Source organism: Neoarius graeffei, chromosome 13, assembly GCF_027579695.1.
Source record: "Neoarius graeffei isolate fNeoGra1 chromosome 13, fNeoGra1.pri, whole genome shotgun sequence".
In the NCBI taxonomy this organism is placed as follows: Eukaryota; Metazoa; Chordata; class Actinopteri; order Siluriformes; family Ariidae; genus Neoarius; species Neoarius graeffei.
The window spans coordinates 66778098-66797905 of record NC_083581.1 but is presented as its reverse complement, the minus strand read 5'-3'; the positions used below and the strand labels follow the sequence as shown (position 1 = coordinate 66797905).

General features: G+C 40.0%; 1 protein-coding gene across 1 annotated transcript; it reads left to right on the top strand.

Moving 5' to 3' along the window:
- Positions 1-6284: 6284 nt before the first annotated feature.
- On the top strand, positions 6285-8012 carry uts2a (urotensin 2, alpha). Its single transcript, XM_060936985.1, has 4 exons — positions 6285-7038; positions 7264-7368; positions 7470-7513; positions 7625-8012. The coding sequence occupies exons 1-4, from the start codon at positions 6933-6935 to the stop codon at positions 7736-7738; spliced, it is 369 nt and encodes a 122-aa protein (XP_060792968.1). The 5' UTR covers positions 6285-6932; the 3' UTR covers positions 7739-8012.
- Positions 8013-19808: the final 11796 nt, after the last annotated feature.

Sequence of the window (19808 nt, the reverse complement as noted above, 5' to 3'; positions counted from 1 at the left end):
ACAGATCTTTTTTTTTTTTTTAGTTCGTATTTGGTTTTACAGGAAATGTCATGATTATTCTATGTTGTGCATTATTGTTCAGAGATCATTCGCCTAAGTTTCCCATACATTTTAAATTATCCTTCAAGTAATGGTTTGGCAAATCTTCCCTTAATGTTTGGTTAACATTTAAATAATTTGAACTCTCAGGAACCTTGCAATAACCTGCAATGGTTTGGAAAAATTTCCCTTAACGTATCCTTATGTGAATGTATACTGATATAGTTATTATTATTATTATTATTATTATTATTATTATTATTATTAATAGCACACATTTTGTGTTACTTTTCGTTACAGATCGCTACACATGGCAGCTATGAATCACAATAGTTGGCATAAAAGCACATACACTGACCAGAGAATTTCATGTGCTATGTAAATAGAAAAAAAAAAACCCACGATTAAGATTCATGTATATACAGTATATGCTAATACATTTTCATGAAAATTTTGAAGATAAGCTTAAATCTCTGGTTACTATATACTATACTACTAGATTGTGCCACTAGATGGCAGAATAGCTGCACTTTTAAATAAATAACTACAGTACACTAATCAGCCATAATAAAAACCACTTGTCTGATGGTGTATAGGTCCACACAATAGCCATCACAATTTGGTTACAAATTTGCCCAGCCATCACAAGTTGGGCATTGTGAAAGTTGTTTACAACCCCGATTCCAAAAAAGTTGGGACAAAGTACAAATTGTAAACAAAAACGGAATGCAATAATTTACAAATCTCAAAAACTGATATTGTATTCACAATAGAACATAGACAACATATCAAATGTCAAAAGTGAGACATTTTGAAATTTCATGCCAAATATTGGCTCATTTGAAATTTCATGACAGCAACACATCTCAAAAAAGTTGGGACAGGGGCAATAAGAGGCTGGAAAAGTTAAAGGTACAAAAAAGGAACAGCTGGAGGACCAAATTGCAACTCATTAGGTCAATTGGCAATAGGTCATTAACATGACTGGGTATAAAAAGAGCATATTGGAGTGGCAGCGGCTCTCAGAAGTAAAGATGGGAAGAGGATCACCAATCCCCCTAATTCTGCGCCCACAAATAGTGGAGCAATATCAGAAAGGAGTTCGACAGTGTAAAATTGCAGAGAGTTTGAACATATCATCATCTACAGTGCATAATATCATCAAAAGATTCAGAGAATCTGGAAGAATTTCTGTGTGTAAGGGTCAAGGCCGGAAAACCATACTGGGTGCCCGTGATCTTCGGGCCCTTAGACGGCACTGCATCACATACAGGCATGCTTCTGTATTGGAAATCACAAAATGAGCTCAGGAATATTTCCAGAGAACATTATCTGTGAACACAATTCACCGTGTCATCCGCCGTTGCCAGCTAAAACTCTATAGTTCAAAGAAGAAGCCATATCTAAACATGATCCAGAAGCGCAGACGTCTTCTCTGGGCCAAGGCTCATTTAAAATGGACTGTGGCAAAGTGGAAAACTGTTCTGTGGTCAGACGAATCAAAATTTGAAGTTCTTTATGGAAATCAGGGACGCCATGTCATTCGGACTGAAGAGGAGAAGGACGACCCAAGTTGTTATCAGCGCTCAGTTCAGAAGCCTGCATCTCTGATGGTATGGGGTTGCATTAGTGCGTGTGGCATGGGCAGCTTACACATCTGGAAAGACACCATCAATGCTGAAAGGTATATCCAGGTTCTAGAGCAACATATGCTCCCATCCAGACGACGTCTCTTTCAGGGAAGACCTTGCATTTTCCAACATGACAATGCCAAACCACATACTGCATCAATTACAGCATCATGGCTGCGTAGAAGAAGGGTCCGGGTACTGAACTGGCCAGCCTGCAGTCCAGATCTTTCACCCATAGAAAACATTTGGCGCATCATAAAACGGAAGATATGATAAAAAAGACCTAAGACAGTTGAGCAACTAGAATCCTACATTAGACAAGAATGGGTTAACATTCCTGTCCCTAAACTTGAGCTACTTGTCTCCTCAGTCCCCAGACGTTTACAGACTGTTGTAAAGAGAAAAGGGGATGTCTCACAGTGGTAAACATGGCCTTGTCCCAACTTTTTTGAGATGTGTTGTTGTCATGAAATTTAAAATCACCCAATTTTTCTCTTTAAATGATACATTTTCTCAGTTTAAACATTTGATATGTCATCTATGTTCTATTCTGAATAAAATATGGAATTTTGAAACTTCCACATCATTGCATTCCGTTTTTATTTACAATTTGTACTTTGTTCCAACTTTTTTGGAATCGGGGTTGTAGATCCTTACCCATTTTTCCTGCTTCCAAAACATCAACTTCAAGAACTTACTGCTTAATTACTGCGTCATATATTGACAAGATAAACTTTGATCATCTCATACTTATCCTGTTATTTAATGTTATTCACTTCACCTGTCAGTGGATTTAATGTTATGGCTGATCAATTTATATCCATAACTATATATACATTACAGCGTTAGTTGGGGTGGTGTAGTGGTTAGCACGGTCGCCTCACAGCAAGAAGGTTCCGGGTTCGAACCCAGTGCCTGGCGAGGGCCTTTCTGTGTGGAGTTTGCATGTTCTCCCCGTGTCTGCGTGGGTTTCCTCCGGGTGCTCCGATTTCCCCCACAGTCCAAAGACATGCAGTTAGGTTAACATGGGGTGGCCTTGGGCTGAAGTGTCCTTGAGCAAGGTATCTAACCCCTGACTGCTCCCCGGGCGCTCTAGTATGGCTGCCCACTGCTCTGGGAGTGTGTACGTGTGTTCACTGCTTCAGATGGGTTAAATGCAGAGGATGAATTTCACTGTGCTTGAAGTGTGCATATGATAAATAAAGGTTTATTCTTCTAAAGTAACAGAGGAATGGAATGAGCAGTACATTTGTTGTAAAGTACAAAATGTCTGATTTTACTCAGAAATGATCATCATGTCTTGAAAAATGAACTATTCAGACAATTTCGTTCACCCTCAGACTCACCAATTATTTTGGTGATATAAAGAAACAGAGTAGGTAAGACAAGATAGTAAATAATGTTTTTTTTAAAGTATAACTTTTCTATAATACATTTGAACTTTAATAAATACTCAAACGCCCCCTGAATGTATCTACGTGTGAATGTGATCAATGTGTTCAGAGATGAGAAATAACAAAGCGCTGTACTGTTGTCCTTAATTTTTTATTTGTAAGCTAACTTTTCTTTCACCCAAAAGCCTACTCAAGGCTTTTACTTCCTACGTTTCTTTTGAAAGATCTCTACTTCCTCCTCACTACATTTTCATACATGCCATCATTACAGTTCTATAATCATATATTTTTTACAGTCATAAAGTGACCTTTTAGCATCAGACAGCTTCAGTTCTTAACAAATCTAAACTTTAACAGATCTGACAGTGAGGAGTAGACCTAATACCCATCACTATAATCTGTCTGTTGCTATGTTGACTTTGTATTTATCAATGAAGCTTGTATTGATGACAGCTATTAGCATTTACCCCAGGGTTATGATCATGCTCGCTAACAAACATTAGGAATAAAGTTGTTGTTAGTTAGCCTTAGCTAATTTCGTTTACAAGTTCCTTTGTGGGCGGCACGGTGGTGTAGTGGTTAGCGCTGTCGCCTCACAGCAAGAAGGTCCTGGGTTCGAGCCCCGGGGCCGGCAAGGGCCTTTCTGTGTGGAGTTTGCATGTTCTCCCCGTGTCCGCGTGGGTTTCCCCCGGGTGCTCCGGTTTCCCCCACAGTCCAAAGACATGCAGGTTAGGTTAACTGGTGACTCTAAATTGACCGTAGGTGTGAATGTGAGTGTGAATGGTTGTCTGTGTCTATGTGTCAGCCCTGTGATGACCTGGCGACTTGTCCAGGGTGTACCCTGCCTTTCACCCGTAGTCAGCTGGGATAGGCTCCAGCTTGCCTGCGACCCTGTAGAACAGGATAAAGCGGCTACAGATAATGAGATGAGATGAGTTCCTTTGTTCCTTGGTGAAAGAGGCAAAAATGTACCATTAGTAACTAAAATCAGTGTGATTTGAGACAGATATCTTTTTCTTTCTTGTACTTTTACTTTCATTTCTTCAAGCAAAAACAAGAATTTATGCTATTCTACTTTAAGTGAAAAATATGAAGCTGTACTTCAACCTTTACCAAAGGATTTATAGAGATTAATAAAATGTACTTTTTACATTTTTCATTGCTCTACTTCTGCTAGGAATTGATAGAAAAACTACACACTCTCTACTCAAGACTAGCTTGCTTCTCTTGCTTTTATTGAGTGTATACATATATATCTCATCTCATCTCATTATCTCTAGCCGCTTTATCCTTCTACAGGGTCGCAGGCAAGCTGGAGCCCATCCCAGCTGACTACGGGCGAAAGGCGGGGTACACCCTGGACAAGTCGCCAGGTCATCACAGGGCTGACACATAGACACAGACAACCATTCACACTCACATTCACACCTACGGTCAATTTAGAGTCACCAGTTAACTTAACCTGCATGTCTTTGGACTGTGGGGGAAACCGGAGCACCCGGAGGAAACCCACACGGACACGGGGAGAACATGCAAACTCCACACAGAAAGGCCCTCGCCGGCCCCGGGGCTCGAACCCAGGACCTTCTTGCTGTGAGGCGACAGCGCTAACCACTACACCACCGTGCCACCCACATATATATAAATGTATTTATTATAAGAAAAGGGGAAACGTAATGACAGTAGCAGGTAGGAAAAGACCTGATACTCCAACCCCAAGTCCAAAAAAGTTAGGATGTTGTGTAAACTGTGCATAAAAACAGAATGTGATGATTTACAAATCATGGAAACCCTATATATTTCATTGAAAATAGTACAAAGACAACATATCAAATGTTGAAACTGAGAAATGTTATTTGTTTTTTGAAGAATATATGCTCATTTTGAATTTGATATCAGCAACACGTTAGAAAAAAGTTGGGACAGGGGCATGTTTACCACTGTGTTGCATCACATCTACTTTTAACAACACTCTGTAAACGTTTGGGAACTGAGGAGACCGATTGCTGCAGTTTTGAAAGAGAAATCTTGCCCCATTTTTGCCTGATATACAATTTCAGTTGTTCAACAGTTCGGGGTCTCCTTTGTCATATTTTGTGCTTCATAATGTGCCAAATGTTTAAAATGGGAGGCAGGTCTGGACTGCAGGCAGGCCAGTTTAGCACCTGGACTTTTTTACTGTGGAGCCATGCAGTTTTAATATGTGCGGAAAGCAGTTTGGCATTGTCTTGCTGAAAGAAGGAAGGCCTTCCCTGAAAAAGATTTTGTCTGGATGACAGCATATTGCTCTGAAATGTGTACATATCATTCAGCATTAATGATGCTTTCCCAGATGTACAAGTTACCCATGCCATGTGCACTAATGCACCCTCATACCATCACCACTGCTGGCTTTTGAACTGTGCACTGATGATAAGCCGGATGGTCCCTCTCCTCTTTAGCCTGGAGGGCGTGGTGTCCATGATTTCTAAAAAGAATTTCTACTTTTGATTCGTCAGACCTCGGGACAGTTTTCCACCCCGCCTCAGTCCATCATAAAAGAGCTCGGGCCCAGAGAAAGTGGTCGTGTTTCTGGATATTGTTTATATCTGGATTTAACTTGCATTTGTGGATGCGGTAATGAACTGTTTTCACAGACGATGGTTTTCTGAATTGTTCCTGAGCCAATACAGTGATTTCCATTACAGACACGTGTCTACTTTTAATGCAGTGTCTCCTGAGGGCCTGAAGATCACAGGCATCCAATGTCAGTTTTCAGCCTTGTCTCTTGCATACAGAGATTTCTCCAGATTCTCTGAATCTTTTAATGATATAATGTACCATAGATGATGTGATCCCCAAATTCTTTGCAGTTTTACACTGAGGAACATTATTCTTAAAGTGTTGCACTGTTTGCCCACGCAGTCTCACAGAGTAGTGAACCTCTCCCCATCTTTATTCCTGAGAGACTCCGCCTCACTGGGATGCTCTTTTATACCCAGTCATGTTACTGACCTGTTGCCAATTAACCAAATTAGGTTTTTTGTTTGTTTTTTTAGCATTACACAACTTTTTCAGTCTTTTGTTGCCCCTGTCTCAACTTTTCTGAAACGTGTTGCTGACATCAAATTCAAAATGAGCCTATATTTAAAAAAAATAAATAAAATTTCACTTTCAACATTTGATATGTTATCTTTACTATTTTCAATGGAATATAAGGTTTCCATGATTTGCAGATCTTCCCATTCTGTTTTTATTTATGTATTACACAGCATCCGAACTTTTGTGGAATTGGGGTTGTAAACTACAACAATAAACATGAAATGGCCTGCCCAGTCAGGATTTTTATAAGAACTAATATTCACGTCACCAGCATAACCACAAAATAAATAAATAATTCAATCTATTATTGGAGAAAATATTCTAATAAAAATTATAGTGTGTGATCAAGACAATATAAAAGGCTTTTTTGGCTACAGCATGCAACTGACAGCTATTATAAACTTCTCCATAGACAGCCTGGTCTTTTTTTTTTTGATTAAGTGAAAGGGTTGATAGAGGGACATTTGGACACCTGTGTCCCTCATTTTATGCATCTATTAAAAAAAGAAACTATAAACAGTGCCAGGCCTGACACATAGGACACAAAACCTATCTTGATTTTACTGCCACGTCCATTGACGCAGGTACGCCATCTGACTGACTGGACTCTGATTCAAAATGCAAAAAGGCTTAATAAAACACCGGTGATATACATGTTCAACATGACGCTTTTGAGACGGGGGAAGTATATAAGCTCAAGGTCCATCTTATTTGCTGCATTTCCACCGTTTTTACTCGGCTCTGTGAGACAGCACAGTTTTCGGAGAAAAACAGCGGTGCAGTAGAGATGGTCTATAACTTGATCTTGTCCTGGACTCTTCTCCTGCTTTCCATCGGCCCACTGCTGGCACATCCTGTCTCAGAAACAGTAGACATGTCTTACCCTGGACCTGGTGAGTGCGTGTTTTACAAATATGATCCTATCTAAGCAGGAATGTGAAAAAGTGCTCTTTTTTATGTATAAAATTTGAAATACTCCAATACAGCTGAGTTAATAGCACGTACGATTAATGTTTAGCTTTTCAGCCTTGAGTTATGTTCTATACTCAGATGCACAACTTCAAAAGTTAAAAACTAGTAGGCTGCTGCAATATTACTACTGAATGTCGATATTTTAGGCTCAGCTGAGGAGGCAGGAGCAGTCGGTCCCGAGGACCTGGATTTGAGCAGCATTCTCCAGAGGACGACAGGCCTCAGTTACTCCCCGCTACTCCCCAAAGATGGTAAGACTGCTAGTTGTGAATGCGTTTTCTTTCTCTCATACACCATACCTTTTAATTTGGCTTCAGTGTCATCTCCAACATTTAATATAACTTTTTTTAAGGTCTCAGAGTGTCAGGGCTGCTCCCTCAAGAAGCTCTAAAAGAGGTGAGATTAATAGTTTCAGTTGTGTGAATGTATTTTCCAAACATCAGTCAGTTTTGCATTTGAATGCATGACCAGATTTGTAAAACGTGCTGATAAACGCATCTCCTGCAGGTTCTGCTGGAGAAACCAGGCCATCTAAGCTCTCTCAGTCACATACTTGGTATTAAGAGGCCATACAGAAAGAGGGGCAACGGACCTGACTGCTTCTGGAAGTACTGTGTTTAATACTGGCATGGGAAATCACATGTATGACTGAGAGATTGGGCTTGTTTTCAGATACCAACATAAATGTGCACACACACAGATGCAGTCCAGATGAACACCCATAAAATACATTTGTGCTCTTAAATATCTGTTGTTCACAGATTATTTATTAAGACATACCATCATGAGCTAAAAGTGAAACCACTTGTATTGGGGTTGTTTATATTTTTGCACACCGGCATTTCTGTGATGTTCTGTGAACCTTTTAAAATGTTGCTTGAAATTGATATTTGACATTGGATCATTTCCCTTTTCATTGAATGCTGTAATATGTTGACCATTAATAAACTGGTTACATTTAGAAAAGCTTTCTTGGTGGCCATTTGCTTTATTTCCTTTCTGGCACGGAATAAATAACAGTGGGACATGTATTATACGTACGGTATGTAATACAAAAGGCAGTGATCCTTACATCCAATCCTCAGCAGGACTATTTCAGATCAACAGGATAACATGCTTGAGCATTGCAGGGAGGTGTTGCATAATACTGTACGTAACTGAGGTTTAACTGAGATTTGGAGAACTGTCAGATCCAGTGAATCTTGGAGAACACACAACAATCACAGACACTTCTCAACTGTGGACCTTCTTCTTCTTCTTCTTCTTCTTCTGTTCCTGTTAGGGCTCACCACAGCGGATGATGTCCCTCCATCTTCTCCTGTTCTCTGTACCTTTTTCTATCATGCCAACCGTCCTCATGTCCTCCTTCACCACATCCATAAATCTTGTCTTTGGTCTTCCTCTTTTCCTTCTACCTGGCAACTCCGTCTCCAGCATTCTAGATAAGAAATGTATTAGATAAGAAAAACAAACTGAGAAAAGGTCAGATGTGTGATTTTTCCTGTCCACTCTCAAAAAAACCCAACAACTAGCAAACACTATTTTTAATCCTCACCTGACTTCGTATTCAGCGGACTTCATTTGGTTCTCAACTGACTACTATTCAAGTGCAGTATAATTTTATGCTCCAACCTCAATCCTATTGAATCTCTGTTTCATCTGTTCAGAATTACAAAAAGCCTTTATTTGAGAGGAGTCAATAAAAGAGGCTCAACTTGACACTTTTAACACTTGAGCTCTGATAAAGGGCTAGAGAATGATTAACATGCACGAGAAAAGAAGAGCTTAAGTATTTAGTGCACGCCTACAAGGTAAAGCAAAAAAGGTGCGTCTTAAAAAAATTGCCAGAAAGCATACACACACTATTTGCAATCACAAATATGCTGTCCCACCTGATACACTCATGCCAGTCTGTCTGTCTGTCTCTCTCTCTATCTCTCTCTTACACACACACTACCATGTCAGTTTTAAAATGGATTGATTTTGAGACAAACAGAAAAATTCACAAGTGTTTGCTAGTATTTAAACGCCTTCATAATTTAGTTCCTAAATATATGGGTGATTATTTCACTAGGAACTCAAGTATTCATAGTTATAACACTCGATGTAAATCTGACCTGCATTTAGCAAAACCTAAGCTTATGCTACTGTAGGTAAACCAACTTTTAGATATTCAAGTTCAATACTTTTTAATTCATTACCAGCAAATATTAAAATCAACTACGTTTCTAAACCAATTTAAAATGCTCATTAGGTAATAATTTTCATAGTTTTATTTATATTATATAATTATGATTTTTTTTTGTTAGTTTCATCTCATCTCATCTCATTATCTCTAGCAGCTTTATCCTGTTCTACAGGGTCGCAGGCAAGCTGGAGCCTATCCCAGCTGACTACGGGCGAAAGGCGGGGTACACCCTGGACAAGTCGCCAGGTCATCACAGGGCTGACACATAGACACAGACAACCATTCACACCTACGGTCAATTTAGAGTCACCAGTTAACCTAACCTGCATGTCTTTGGAGGAAACCGGAGCACCCGGAGGAAACCCACGGGGAGAACATGCAAACTCCACACAGAAAGGCTCTTGTCGGCCACGGGGCTCGAACCCGGACCTTCTTGCTGTGAGGCGACAGCGCTAACCACTACACCACCATGCTGCCCTGTTAGTTTCATATAATTTTTTTTCTTAAAATTTTCATTGTATTTTTTTCCTCTTAAGACCATAATGGTAGCTGAAATTAAAATTTTAGATTAATTATATTAATACGATTAAAAAAAAATATTATTGTAACATATTTTTGAAATTGCAAATTAGTATAGTTTTATATTGTATTTTTGAAATTGTAAATTAGTATAGTTTTTGCAGGGCCCCTATGGATACCAGCTGTGCTGAATGGGCCACCCTGTTGAAATAAAGTCTGTCTGTCTGTCTGTCTATGTTCCTGCTGAATTGTTAATAATCCACCACCAAATAGGCTCCTGTATTATCTGGTCCTTTTCCACTGATGGACAGGGCGGAGAATCGACATTTTCTGACAGCTCACCCTGAAGCATAGGGTTAGAAATGATATAAACCTCAACTTTGCTTTGCAACCATAATCAGTGCCATAGCTGTGCTGTTATAGAAAATTACAGTGGTGCTTGAAAGTTTGTGAACCCTTTAGAATTTTCTATATATTTGTGCATAAATATGACCTAAAACATTATCAGATTTTCACAAGTCCTAAAAGTAGATAAAGAGAACCCAGTTAAACAAATGAGACAAAAATATTATACTTGGTCATTTATTTATTGAGGAAAATGATCCAATATTACATATCTGTGAGTGGAAAAAGTATGTGAACCTTTGCTTTCAGTATCTGGTGTGACCCCCTTGTGCAGCAATAACTGCAACTAAACGTTTGCGGTAACTGTTGATCAGTCCTGCACACCGGCTTGGAGGAATTTTAGCCCATTCCTCCGTACAGAACAGCTTCAACTCTGGGATGTTGGTGTGTTTCCTCACATGAACTGCTTGCTTCAGGTCCTTCCACAACATTTCGATTGGATTAAGGTCAGGACTTTGACTTGGCCATTCCAAAACATTAACTTTATTCTTCTTTAACCATTCTTTGGTAGAACGACTTGTGTTCTTAGGGTCGTTGTCTTGCTGCATGACCCGCCTTCTCTTGAGATTCAGTTCATAGACAGATGTCCTGACATTTTCCTTTAGAATTCACTGGTATAATTCAGAATTCATTTTTCCGTCAATGATGGCAAGCCGTCCTGGCCCAGATGCAGCAAAACAGGCCCAAACCATGATACTACCACTGTCATGTTTCACAGATGGGATAAGGTTCTTATGCTGGAATGCAGTGTTTTCCTTTCTCCAAACATAACGCTTCTCATTTAAACCAAAAAGTTCTATTTTGGTCTCATCCATCCACAAAACATTTTTCCAATAGCCTTCTGGCTTGTCCATGTGATCTTTAGCAAACTGCAGATGAACAGCAATGTTCTTTTTGGAGAGCAGTGGCTTTCTCCTTGCAACCCTGCCATGCACACCATTGTTGTTCAGTGTTCTCCTGATGGTGGACTCATGAACATTAGCCAATGTGAGAGTGGCCTTCAGTTACTTAGAAATTACCCTGGGGTCCTTTGTGACCTCGCCGACTGTTACACGCCTTGCTCTTGGAGTGATCTTTGTTGGTCAACCACTCCTGGGGAGGGTAATATTGGTCTTGAATTTCCTCCATTTGTACACAATCTGTCTGACTGTGGATTGGTGGAGTCCAAAGTCTTTAGAGATGGTTTTGTAACCTTTTCCAGCCTGATGAGCATCAACAATGCTTTTTCTGAGGTCCTCGGAAATCTCCTTTGTTCGTGCCATGATACACTTCCACAAACATGTGTTGTGAAGATCAGACTTTGATAGATCCCTGTTCTGTAAATAAAACAGGGTGCCCACTCACACCTGATCGTCATCCCATTGATTGAAAACACCTGACTCTAATTTCACCTTCAAATTAACTGCTAATCCTAAAGGTTCACATACTTTTGCCACTCACAGATATGTAATATTGGATCATTTTCCTCAATAAATAAATGACCAAGTATAATATTTTTGTCTCATTTGTTTAACTGGGTTCTCTTTATCTACTTTTAGGACTTGTGTGAAAATCTGATGATATTTTAGGTCATTTATGCAGAAATATAGAAAATTCTAAAGGGTTCACAAACTCAAGCACCACTGTATACAGCAATTACTTCTGGTCCACTAATCTTATTGGATGAGCAGCGTTCCAAGAGTGTTTATATTCAGTGTAACTACACGGGGATGGTTCACTGTGTGTATCACTCCGTATATCTGTGTACGCCACATGAAATTCCACTTCCAGCAACAGTCCCACCGAAACAGTTACTACAGTACACCGGCCATCTCAAACAATACATTTTCATGAACATAAACTGTGGCTTAAAATATGAAAGGTTGTCTGATGAAGATGAAAAAGAAGAAGAGAAGCCAATTTTACCGACTGCACCTTGAATGGGAATGTTTGTACAAATCAGTGTGAGCTAGCTTACCAGTTAGCTGACGGGCGATCAGTGAGTGTGGCTTCTCCAGGATTGGTTTTCATTCACAGAGTAAAAACAAGCTAATTTTTTTGGTAATATTGTGTCTGAAATGTCAGTTACTCTATATTCATTTCTTATTTACAAAACGGTGCATAAAAGGGGTATCACACATCCGATCATGCTGTTATACTAAATATCAGCTGAGCCTCGTACCTACAGCCGAATCACAGCCATGCTGATATTCAGTATAACTGCACTCTTGCTCATGTGATATTGCTTAACTAGTATAAATACGGGCGGCACTGTGGGCCCTGCAAACATGGACTCTGGCACTCACCGACAGCTGTTGACAGCTGTTTTGAAACCTGTAAAGCCTATATTTGAGCTTTGTTGGGTTGGGTTCATTGGCCACATGGACCACAACACACACACAGCTCATTTTGACATTCCAGTCACACTACAAGTTGCCACAAATATGGTGGCTGTGTCCTATTTAAACCCAATTAAACCTTCTTTGGGGCGGCACGGTGGTGTAGTAGTTAGCACTGTCGACTCACAACAAGAAGGTTCTGGGTTTGAGCCCAGCAGCTGACAGGGGCCTTTCTGTGTGGAGTTTGCATGTTCTCTCCGTGTCCGCGTGGGTTTCCTCCGGGTGCTCCGGTTTCCCCCACAGTCCAAAGACATGCAGGTTAGGTTAACTGGTGGCTCAAAATTGACCATAGGTGTGAATGTGAAGGGGTGTGAATGGTTGTTTATCTCTATGTGTCAGCTCTGCGATGATCTGGCGACTTGTCCAGGGTGTACCCCGCCTCTCGCCCATAGTCAGCTGGGATAGGCTCCAGCTTGCCCGCGACCCTGTACAGGATGAGCGGTTATGGATAATGGATGGATGGATAGTATAAATACACAGGTGGTTATAGAAAATCATGTGCGCTGATTGGTCAAGAGATTTCTCGATAATCACCTTGAGTGAGTCAGTAAAATGGCGGCCAATCTCTTCGTCACCGTAAGTGAGGAAGAATTACAAATGATGAAAGAAAATGCTGTTCCTAAAAACACTAAAGATGCTACGAAGTTTGGTCTAAAACTATTCGAAGGTAAGGTGGAATTGGGATTTATTTTATCTATTTCAAAACAAAGTATTTTATGTGAGTCAGCATAGATAAGTGACAAGTCTCGACTTCGTCTCAGTTGTTATTCACTGATATTCACTTCGCTTTTGGCGAATAATTGATAATTAATCAACACTTTCTCACCAACCAGAATCAAGCACTCAACAGTTTTTCAGTTCAGGCTGTTCCACACCACCCTGTCATCAATTAGTTTTCTGTAACAGCACGCCCTGTCATGTTTTCTTCAGTTATAAAGCTTGAACAAGAACAGATGACATTTTAAGAGCTCATTTTATGCAGAAATCCAGATAACTGTACTGTAAACACATTAATTCACTGGGATACAGCATAGCAATATAAACATGATCTTAACCCTTACCTGTGAACTGCACTCGCAGTGAGATGGACATGTCGAACCAGTGTTCTCTGATTGAAAGCCCTGTGCCTTCACTGTTACACCATTTTAGCACATACAGTTGGCTTTTTGCTGCTTGTCAGCTGATGACTGTCATCAGTACGTTCTGATAATTTGGACGTCACTTTTTTGTTTAACAAAACTTTGACTTGACATAATATCACTTAGCGCACGCGCACACACACACACACACACACGTACACGAGTAGTAGTCTCTCATCTCATTATCTGTAGCCGCTTTATCCTGTTCTACAGGGTCGCAGGCAAGCTGGAGCCTATCTCAGCTGACTACAGCCGAAAGGCGGGGTACACCCTGGACAAGTCGCCAGGTCATCACAGGGCTGACACATAGACACAGACAACCATTCACACTCACATTCACACCTACGCTCAATTTAGAGTCACCAGTTAACCTAACCTGCATGTCTTTGGACTGTGGGGGAAACCGGAGCACCCGGAGGAAACCCACGCGGACACGGGGAGAACATGCAAACTCCGCACAGAAAGGCCCTCGTTGGCCACGGGGCTCGAACCCGGACCTTCTTGCTGTGAGGCGACAGCGCTAACCACTACACCACCGTGCCGCCCACGAGTAGTAGTATTAATAATAATAAAGATGTTCCTGTTTGTTACATTGAAGATGACATCGTCGTCATTATGATGAGCTGTTGTGGAAAACAAACTATTGATACCAAAAGGGAGTCGAGTCGAGTCGAGTCGAGTTGAGTTGAGTTGAGCTGGTACCATGCAGTAGAAAAGAGCCTTTTGAAGATGTAGAGAAGCCCTGAGTGTACCCCAAGGGTGATTCCATCAGGACTGTTAATCTGAGATGCATCAATTACTAAAACAAAAAACCAAAAGTACACACACACACACACACACACACACACACACACACACACCATAGCCACTATTGTAATGTAGCTCAGGCCATCACATTGGGTGGAATGAGCAAGAGTATTTAAACTGCAAGTAGTTCTTGTATTTAAAAAGAAAAATGATTAAAATGTAATTTACAGTCATGAAGCGATCTAAAAGTTGAGTCTTGGAAAAAATACTCAATTACTCTCTGTGCTCTCATAAATAAAGGGAATACTGTAGTATAATAATGTCCACCAGGGGACACAGTTAAGCTATGTCCAAGTTTACCAAACACTTACATTACATTACAGGCATTTAGAAGACGCTCTTATCCAGAGCAACAAACAAACAAGCGCGCACACACACACACACCACACACACACACACAGCCTGGGGAGCAGTTGGGGGTTAGGTGCCTTGCTCAAGGGCAATTCAGCCATGGATTTTCCTGCCAGTCGCGGGAATCAAACCTTGGTCCCTTTGGATTTTCCTACTGGTCCAGGGAATCAAAACTTGGGCCCTTTGGATTTTCTTGCCCTTCCAGGGAATTGAACCTTGGGCCCTTGGGATTTTCCTGCTTGTCCAGGGAATCAAACCTTGGGCCCTTTGGATTTTCTTGCCCTTCCAGGGAATTGAACCTTGGGCAGTTGGGATTTCCCTGCTGGTCCAGGGAATCAAACCTTGGGCCCTTTGGATTTTCTTGCCCTTCCAGGGAATTGAACCTTGGGCAGTTGGGATTTTCCTGCTGGTCCAGGGAATCAAACCTTGGGCCCTTTGGATTTTCCTGCCGGTCCAGGGAACTGAACTAGCAACCTTTTGGGCCCAAGGCTGTTTCTCTAACCTTTAGGCCATGGCTGCCTCTTAGGACACACTTAGAGGAGTAAATGATGCTTCTATGATGCTTCTCCTCAAACGTTTTCTATATCACGCTTTGAAGCAGAGCTCAGTTCTGTCTGGATACCCAACAGTCTCTAATAAAGGAGTGTGTGGAACTGTTTAAGTCCCTCTCCTGCCTGTTCCCAGAGGGACTGTGTCCAATTTTACCCACTCCAGAAGAAATTCTAGCCAGTCCTGCCCACTCCATCAGAAAGTTTGAACAATTTTTTTTTCTAAATGCCTGAGATATTTTTGAATAAACCTAGTGGGTTTTATTTCCACAAAATAAAAAAAAAAATAATTATTTGAACCACAGCGCATCAACACAGCCTTCGACTGTTTCACGAACTTCATATGTGACTTTCCTTCTGCAGGCATTTTGCTCTCGACTCTCTAACAACCAATCAGTTGACGCAGGACATGACAGGACTCTTTGTTAACCATGAAAACTCATTCTAACACATTGCTTTCTTCATTTTCTCCCTTTTTATTATTTTACAGCAGAAAGAATATAAAGCATTCAGAAAACATCTTTCATTTTTTAAGGGCAATTCAAAACATTTTGCATGGCTTCAGCAGCTGAGTTCTCTCTCTTTTTTTTTTTTAAACATATCCATCATTTCAGTGACGGTTTAACATGCAGTTACAAAAATAAAACTTACATAAGGGGAAAGGAGAAACGAAAGGGAAAAAAAAGTCTGTATTACACAAAGTTTTAAAAATAAATGAACGGTTGAACAAATTGGGGGTAAGGGAAGGACAAAGGCTACATAGCAAGGAAAGACAGCTAGAGAGGAGAGAAAAAGAGCTCTAACACTAGTTACACATGCAAAGTGTCAAGGCCCCAGTGGCCTAGAATAAAAGCAGGGCCGCTATTTTTCTGGGTTTTGGGAGTGATGAAAACGTGCAGGTCTGTAAAAGATGTCCTATAACTGCTGTCCATAAACTAGGCCTACTGAACACTAATCTCACACCAGCCTATCGGCATTTGCATAAGTGTAAGTTTGCATGTGTCCAATTGTTTTTTAATCTCCATAAGATCTGCAGGTCTCAACTTCATAAAACATGTTTATTGCTCTATGTCCACAAGTGGAAAGTTTACCTCGATGTGCCTTTTTTTTTTTTTGAGGATGGGTGCAGAAAAGGAGGAAAGGTAGTTTCAATAATGAGTAAAGAAAAACTAATCTATCCTAGATGCCTGTGAGGTGAACAGGAGACCATGTCTGGGCTGTGATGATCATCGGTAAGCATTTCAGGAGAATCTTACGCCCTGTGAGTCCATGGTCCATCTAACATCTCTCAAGCACCCTAAGGTGAAATAAAAGGGGAAATCTATTACATTAGAAATGAGGTCAATACTGTTATTTATTATTCATTACCTTGTACTTTTTTTTTTTAATTCATACTCTACATCTATCAATGGCAGTGTTTCAGTCTGAAATGTAAGCACGTACAGGACTGTAGCTCACACACCACTAATTCTATCTCCACTACCCTGGGATGCCTTTCTTCCGACTGTTTCATTTGTGGGGCTTTTTCGGGGACAGTGGTTCATTTCTATGGTACACAAAACAAATCAGCTTTGTATGTTTTTCGATAAAAACGAACAGCATGGAATAATCAAAATCACAGTAAGTTGATCAGGACTCGACTCTGGCTCATTTTCCCAGTAAGCAGCAGCTGATTCTCCAGTGACCTGCTCCACTTCCCCCTCCCCAGTTTTGGCACCCTGAGTAAAAATACAAAAAGTGAGGCTAACTTGTCACTAACGCTAGGAGATTCACTCTAGAGGTCGCGGTTATCCACTGCCTGCAAGTACAATGCACATTCTGACCCGGTTTCGTATTTATATATGTATATATGTATATATAGGACACGTCACTGTTATGTGCATGCGTAACAGTGGCGTGAAGATATGAACATCAACAGCTGACTTGTTGATGGGACTGAACGCAATGGGAAACTATTCGAATCTTGGTTGAGAAACTTGAGTACATGTGAATACTGATCGATCCTATACACCGAACGTCTCTCCATACCTCTGTACCCTCCAAGGTTGTATGAGCTACTAAATCAGCGTTGCTTTATAGAACGTTATTTCTTCCTCAAGTCTATCTGTCTAACAAATCTACAAAAATAAGCATGCTCTGGGTACACTTTAGGCACCCGGTTATCTAGGTTTCCCATGCAAGCATAATAAGACCTTCTCATGTGGCTCCAGCAGTGCAATAGCAGACATCCTAAACTGCTCTCGAAATGAATGAATGAATGAATGAATGAATGAATGAATGAAAGGCAATAGCCACAGGACTGTACAGTATGTGCAATCCTGACTGGCAGTTCCAACAGGCTTTAAATACAAAGCTTTCTGCAACGGTGATAGAACATATTGAAATAAAACATATTAACATACATAAGATAGTCAGCATGAAAAGACAGTCACTTTTACATTGTCCGAATGGTCAGTTAGTCCAGTTTTGTTACATTGCATGCTGAGTGAAGTTTGCTGTGATTAGGCACTTCCCACATGAACACTCTGAACAGTTCACACTTTGAAAGATATATATATATATAAAAAAAAAAAAAGCCCAAAAAAACAACAACACTGTTTTACAAACAGCTCAAGAAGACAAACCACATTATGGCACCACTTAAAGAGTAAATTCGAAACGAATGGAAAACTAAATAGACTCATGACCTCATTTAAAAATCCATTTGTGTGCCATTATTTTCATTTTCAGCTTATTTCAAGTGCTGCCTGTTTACGGTTGGATCCTAGTTACACGCTCAGGAAGTGATGCGCCTCCAAAGCCGCTAGAACACGTGACATAAGCTACTTTACTGCCTAAAATGTGCAAACCGCTGGTTCAGTGCCAAAGAGCAACATCGGCTAGGCGCATCTTCTCGTTATCCTGTTACATCATTGTTGTTAGCACCAAAATATCCGGTCACATCATGCAGGAAAGACTTGCCAGTCTTTAACCGTCGCTGCTTTTCCTGTCAGTGTTGCATTTTTAAATTGAAAAATGAGCAGCCTTATCATATGGTCACTTGGTAAAAACTTACACAAGATTTCAACGTCTTTGTGGTTCGGATTTACAGTATGAGAAACAATAGAAATGTCAGAGACTAAAAGGCTACTTATGAGATCCTCTCCTCTCTGTGGCACTTCTTGTATTCACTGGTCACTGGGATGAAATGATCAGTTAATGTTCTCCCATTTCACTGCCTTGTCTTCTGCTGTATTATTTCTCATTAAGCAGTTAGCATTCGCGTTGAGTGGCACCACTGGAGAAACAGACTCTTGGTAGCCCATGAAACAAACCGATGTAAACGTAACCGTTTTTGTCTAATGGTACAGTAATGCTTGTAGTTTTCTTCTACCTCATAAGTATGGTACTTTTCATATCTGCAGTAAGGTCATGCTGTAGCAAAATGTTCTTCTCAAGAACATTCAAAGTAAAATAAAATATTCTTATAGTGAAAGTTTTACAGAGCATAGCCACTAATGCTGTTTTTTTCTTTTTTTTTTCTTTAAATCATCTTGGGTTGTTTTGTTTTTTTCTGGATCTTTGATTTTTCATGCACGTAGCTCATCTTATCCCAGAGTATTTACAATATGTACAAACAATACAACCATACTTATTAGGCATTCAAACAAAACTATACAAATATTCAGATTTTGACTTCCTGTTTTGACCTCTTATAATGAATAAAATAATATATTTTTAAAATACAGTCCTGTTCAGATAAATGATTTTACTTCACATACTGTCCCTTCAACTTTCTTTCTGTACAGAAACCACTCAGTCGTCAAAAATATGGATTTTTTTTTTTCCAACCCGTGCTGCAGGGCTAGTTTAGGGACCCTTCAGAGAATCTCGAAGATACCAAGGCAATGTCTGTGAACTTCCTTTTAAAGGCCGAAACAGCCGATGAAGGTCATTTGAACAGACAAAGAACAACATTGATGACTAAACAAACCAAAGCGAGGCAATTTGTTTCTCCAAAAACATTTACATAATGAAAAGGTCCATAGCAAATCACCCAATAGGAACATCATTTTCATTACATTCACTGGGGGTTAAAAATAATTGGATGAACACAGACATAATTTTTTTTTATCTCCCCGAGACACGGTGGTTTTATGCTCGCACTGTTTTTGCACTGCTCCAATTCAAGCATAGATTTCTGTGGAATTTAAAAGGATGAATAACATTAACTGAAATGTTAGATATCCTTTTTTTTTTTTTTTAGTTTCACCCCCACATTCACCTTGTCACTAATATGATGGGCTGCAACCTTATAATATAATATAATATAATATAATATAATATAATATAATATAATATAATATAATATAATAT

What these genes read in the sequence shown, in the direction of transcription:
- uts2a (XM_060936985.1), top strand. Translation starts at nt 6,933, where the DNA reads ATGGTCTATAACTTGATCTTGTCCTGGACTCTTCTCCTGCTTTCCATC. An exon ending in CATGTCTTACCCTGGACCTG is followed by an intron (nt 7,039 to 7,263) that starts GTGAGTGCGTGT and finishes TCGATATTTTAG; the next exon opens with GCTCAGCTGAGGAGGCAGGA. An exon ending in CTCAAGAAGCTCTAAAAGAG is followed by an intron (nt 7,514 to 7,624) that starts GTGAGATTAATA and finishes CATCTCCTGCAG; the next exon opens with GTTCTGCTGGAGAAACCAGG.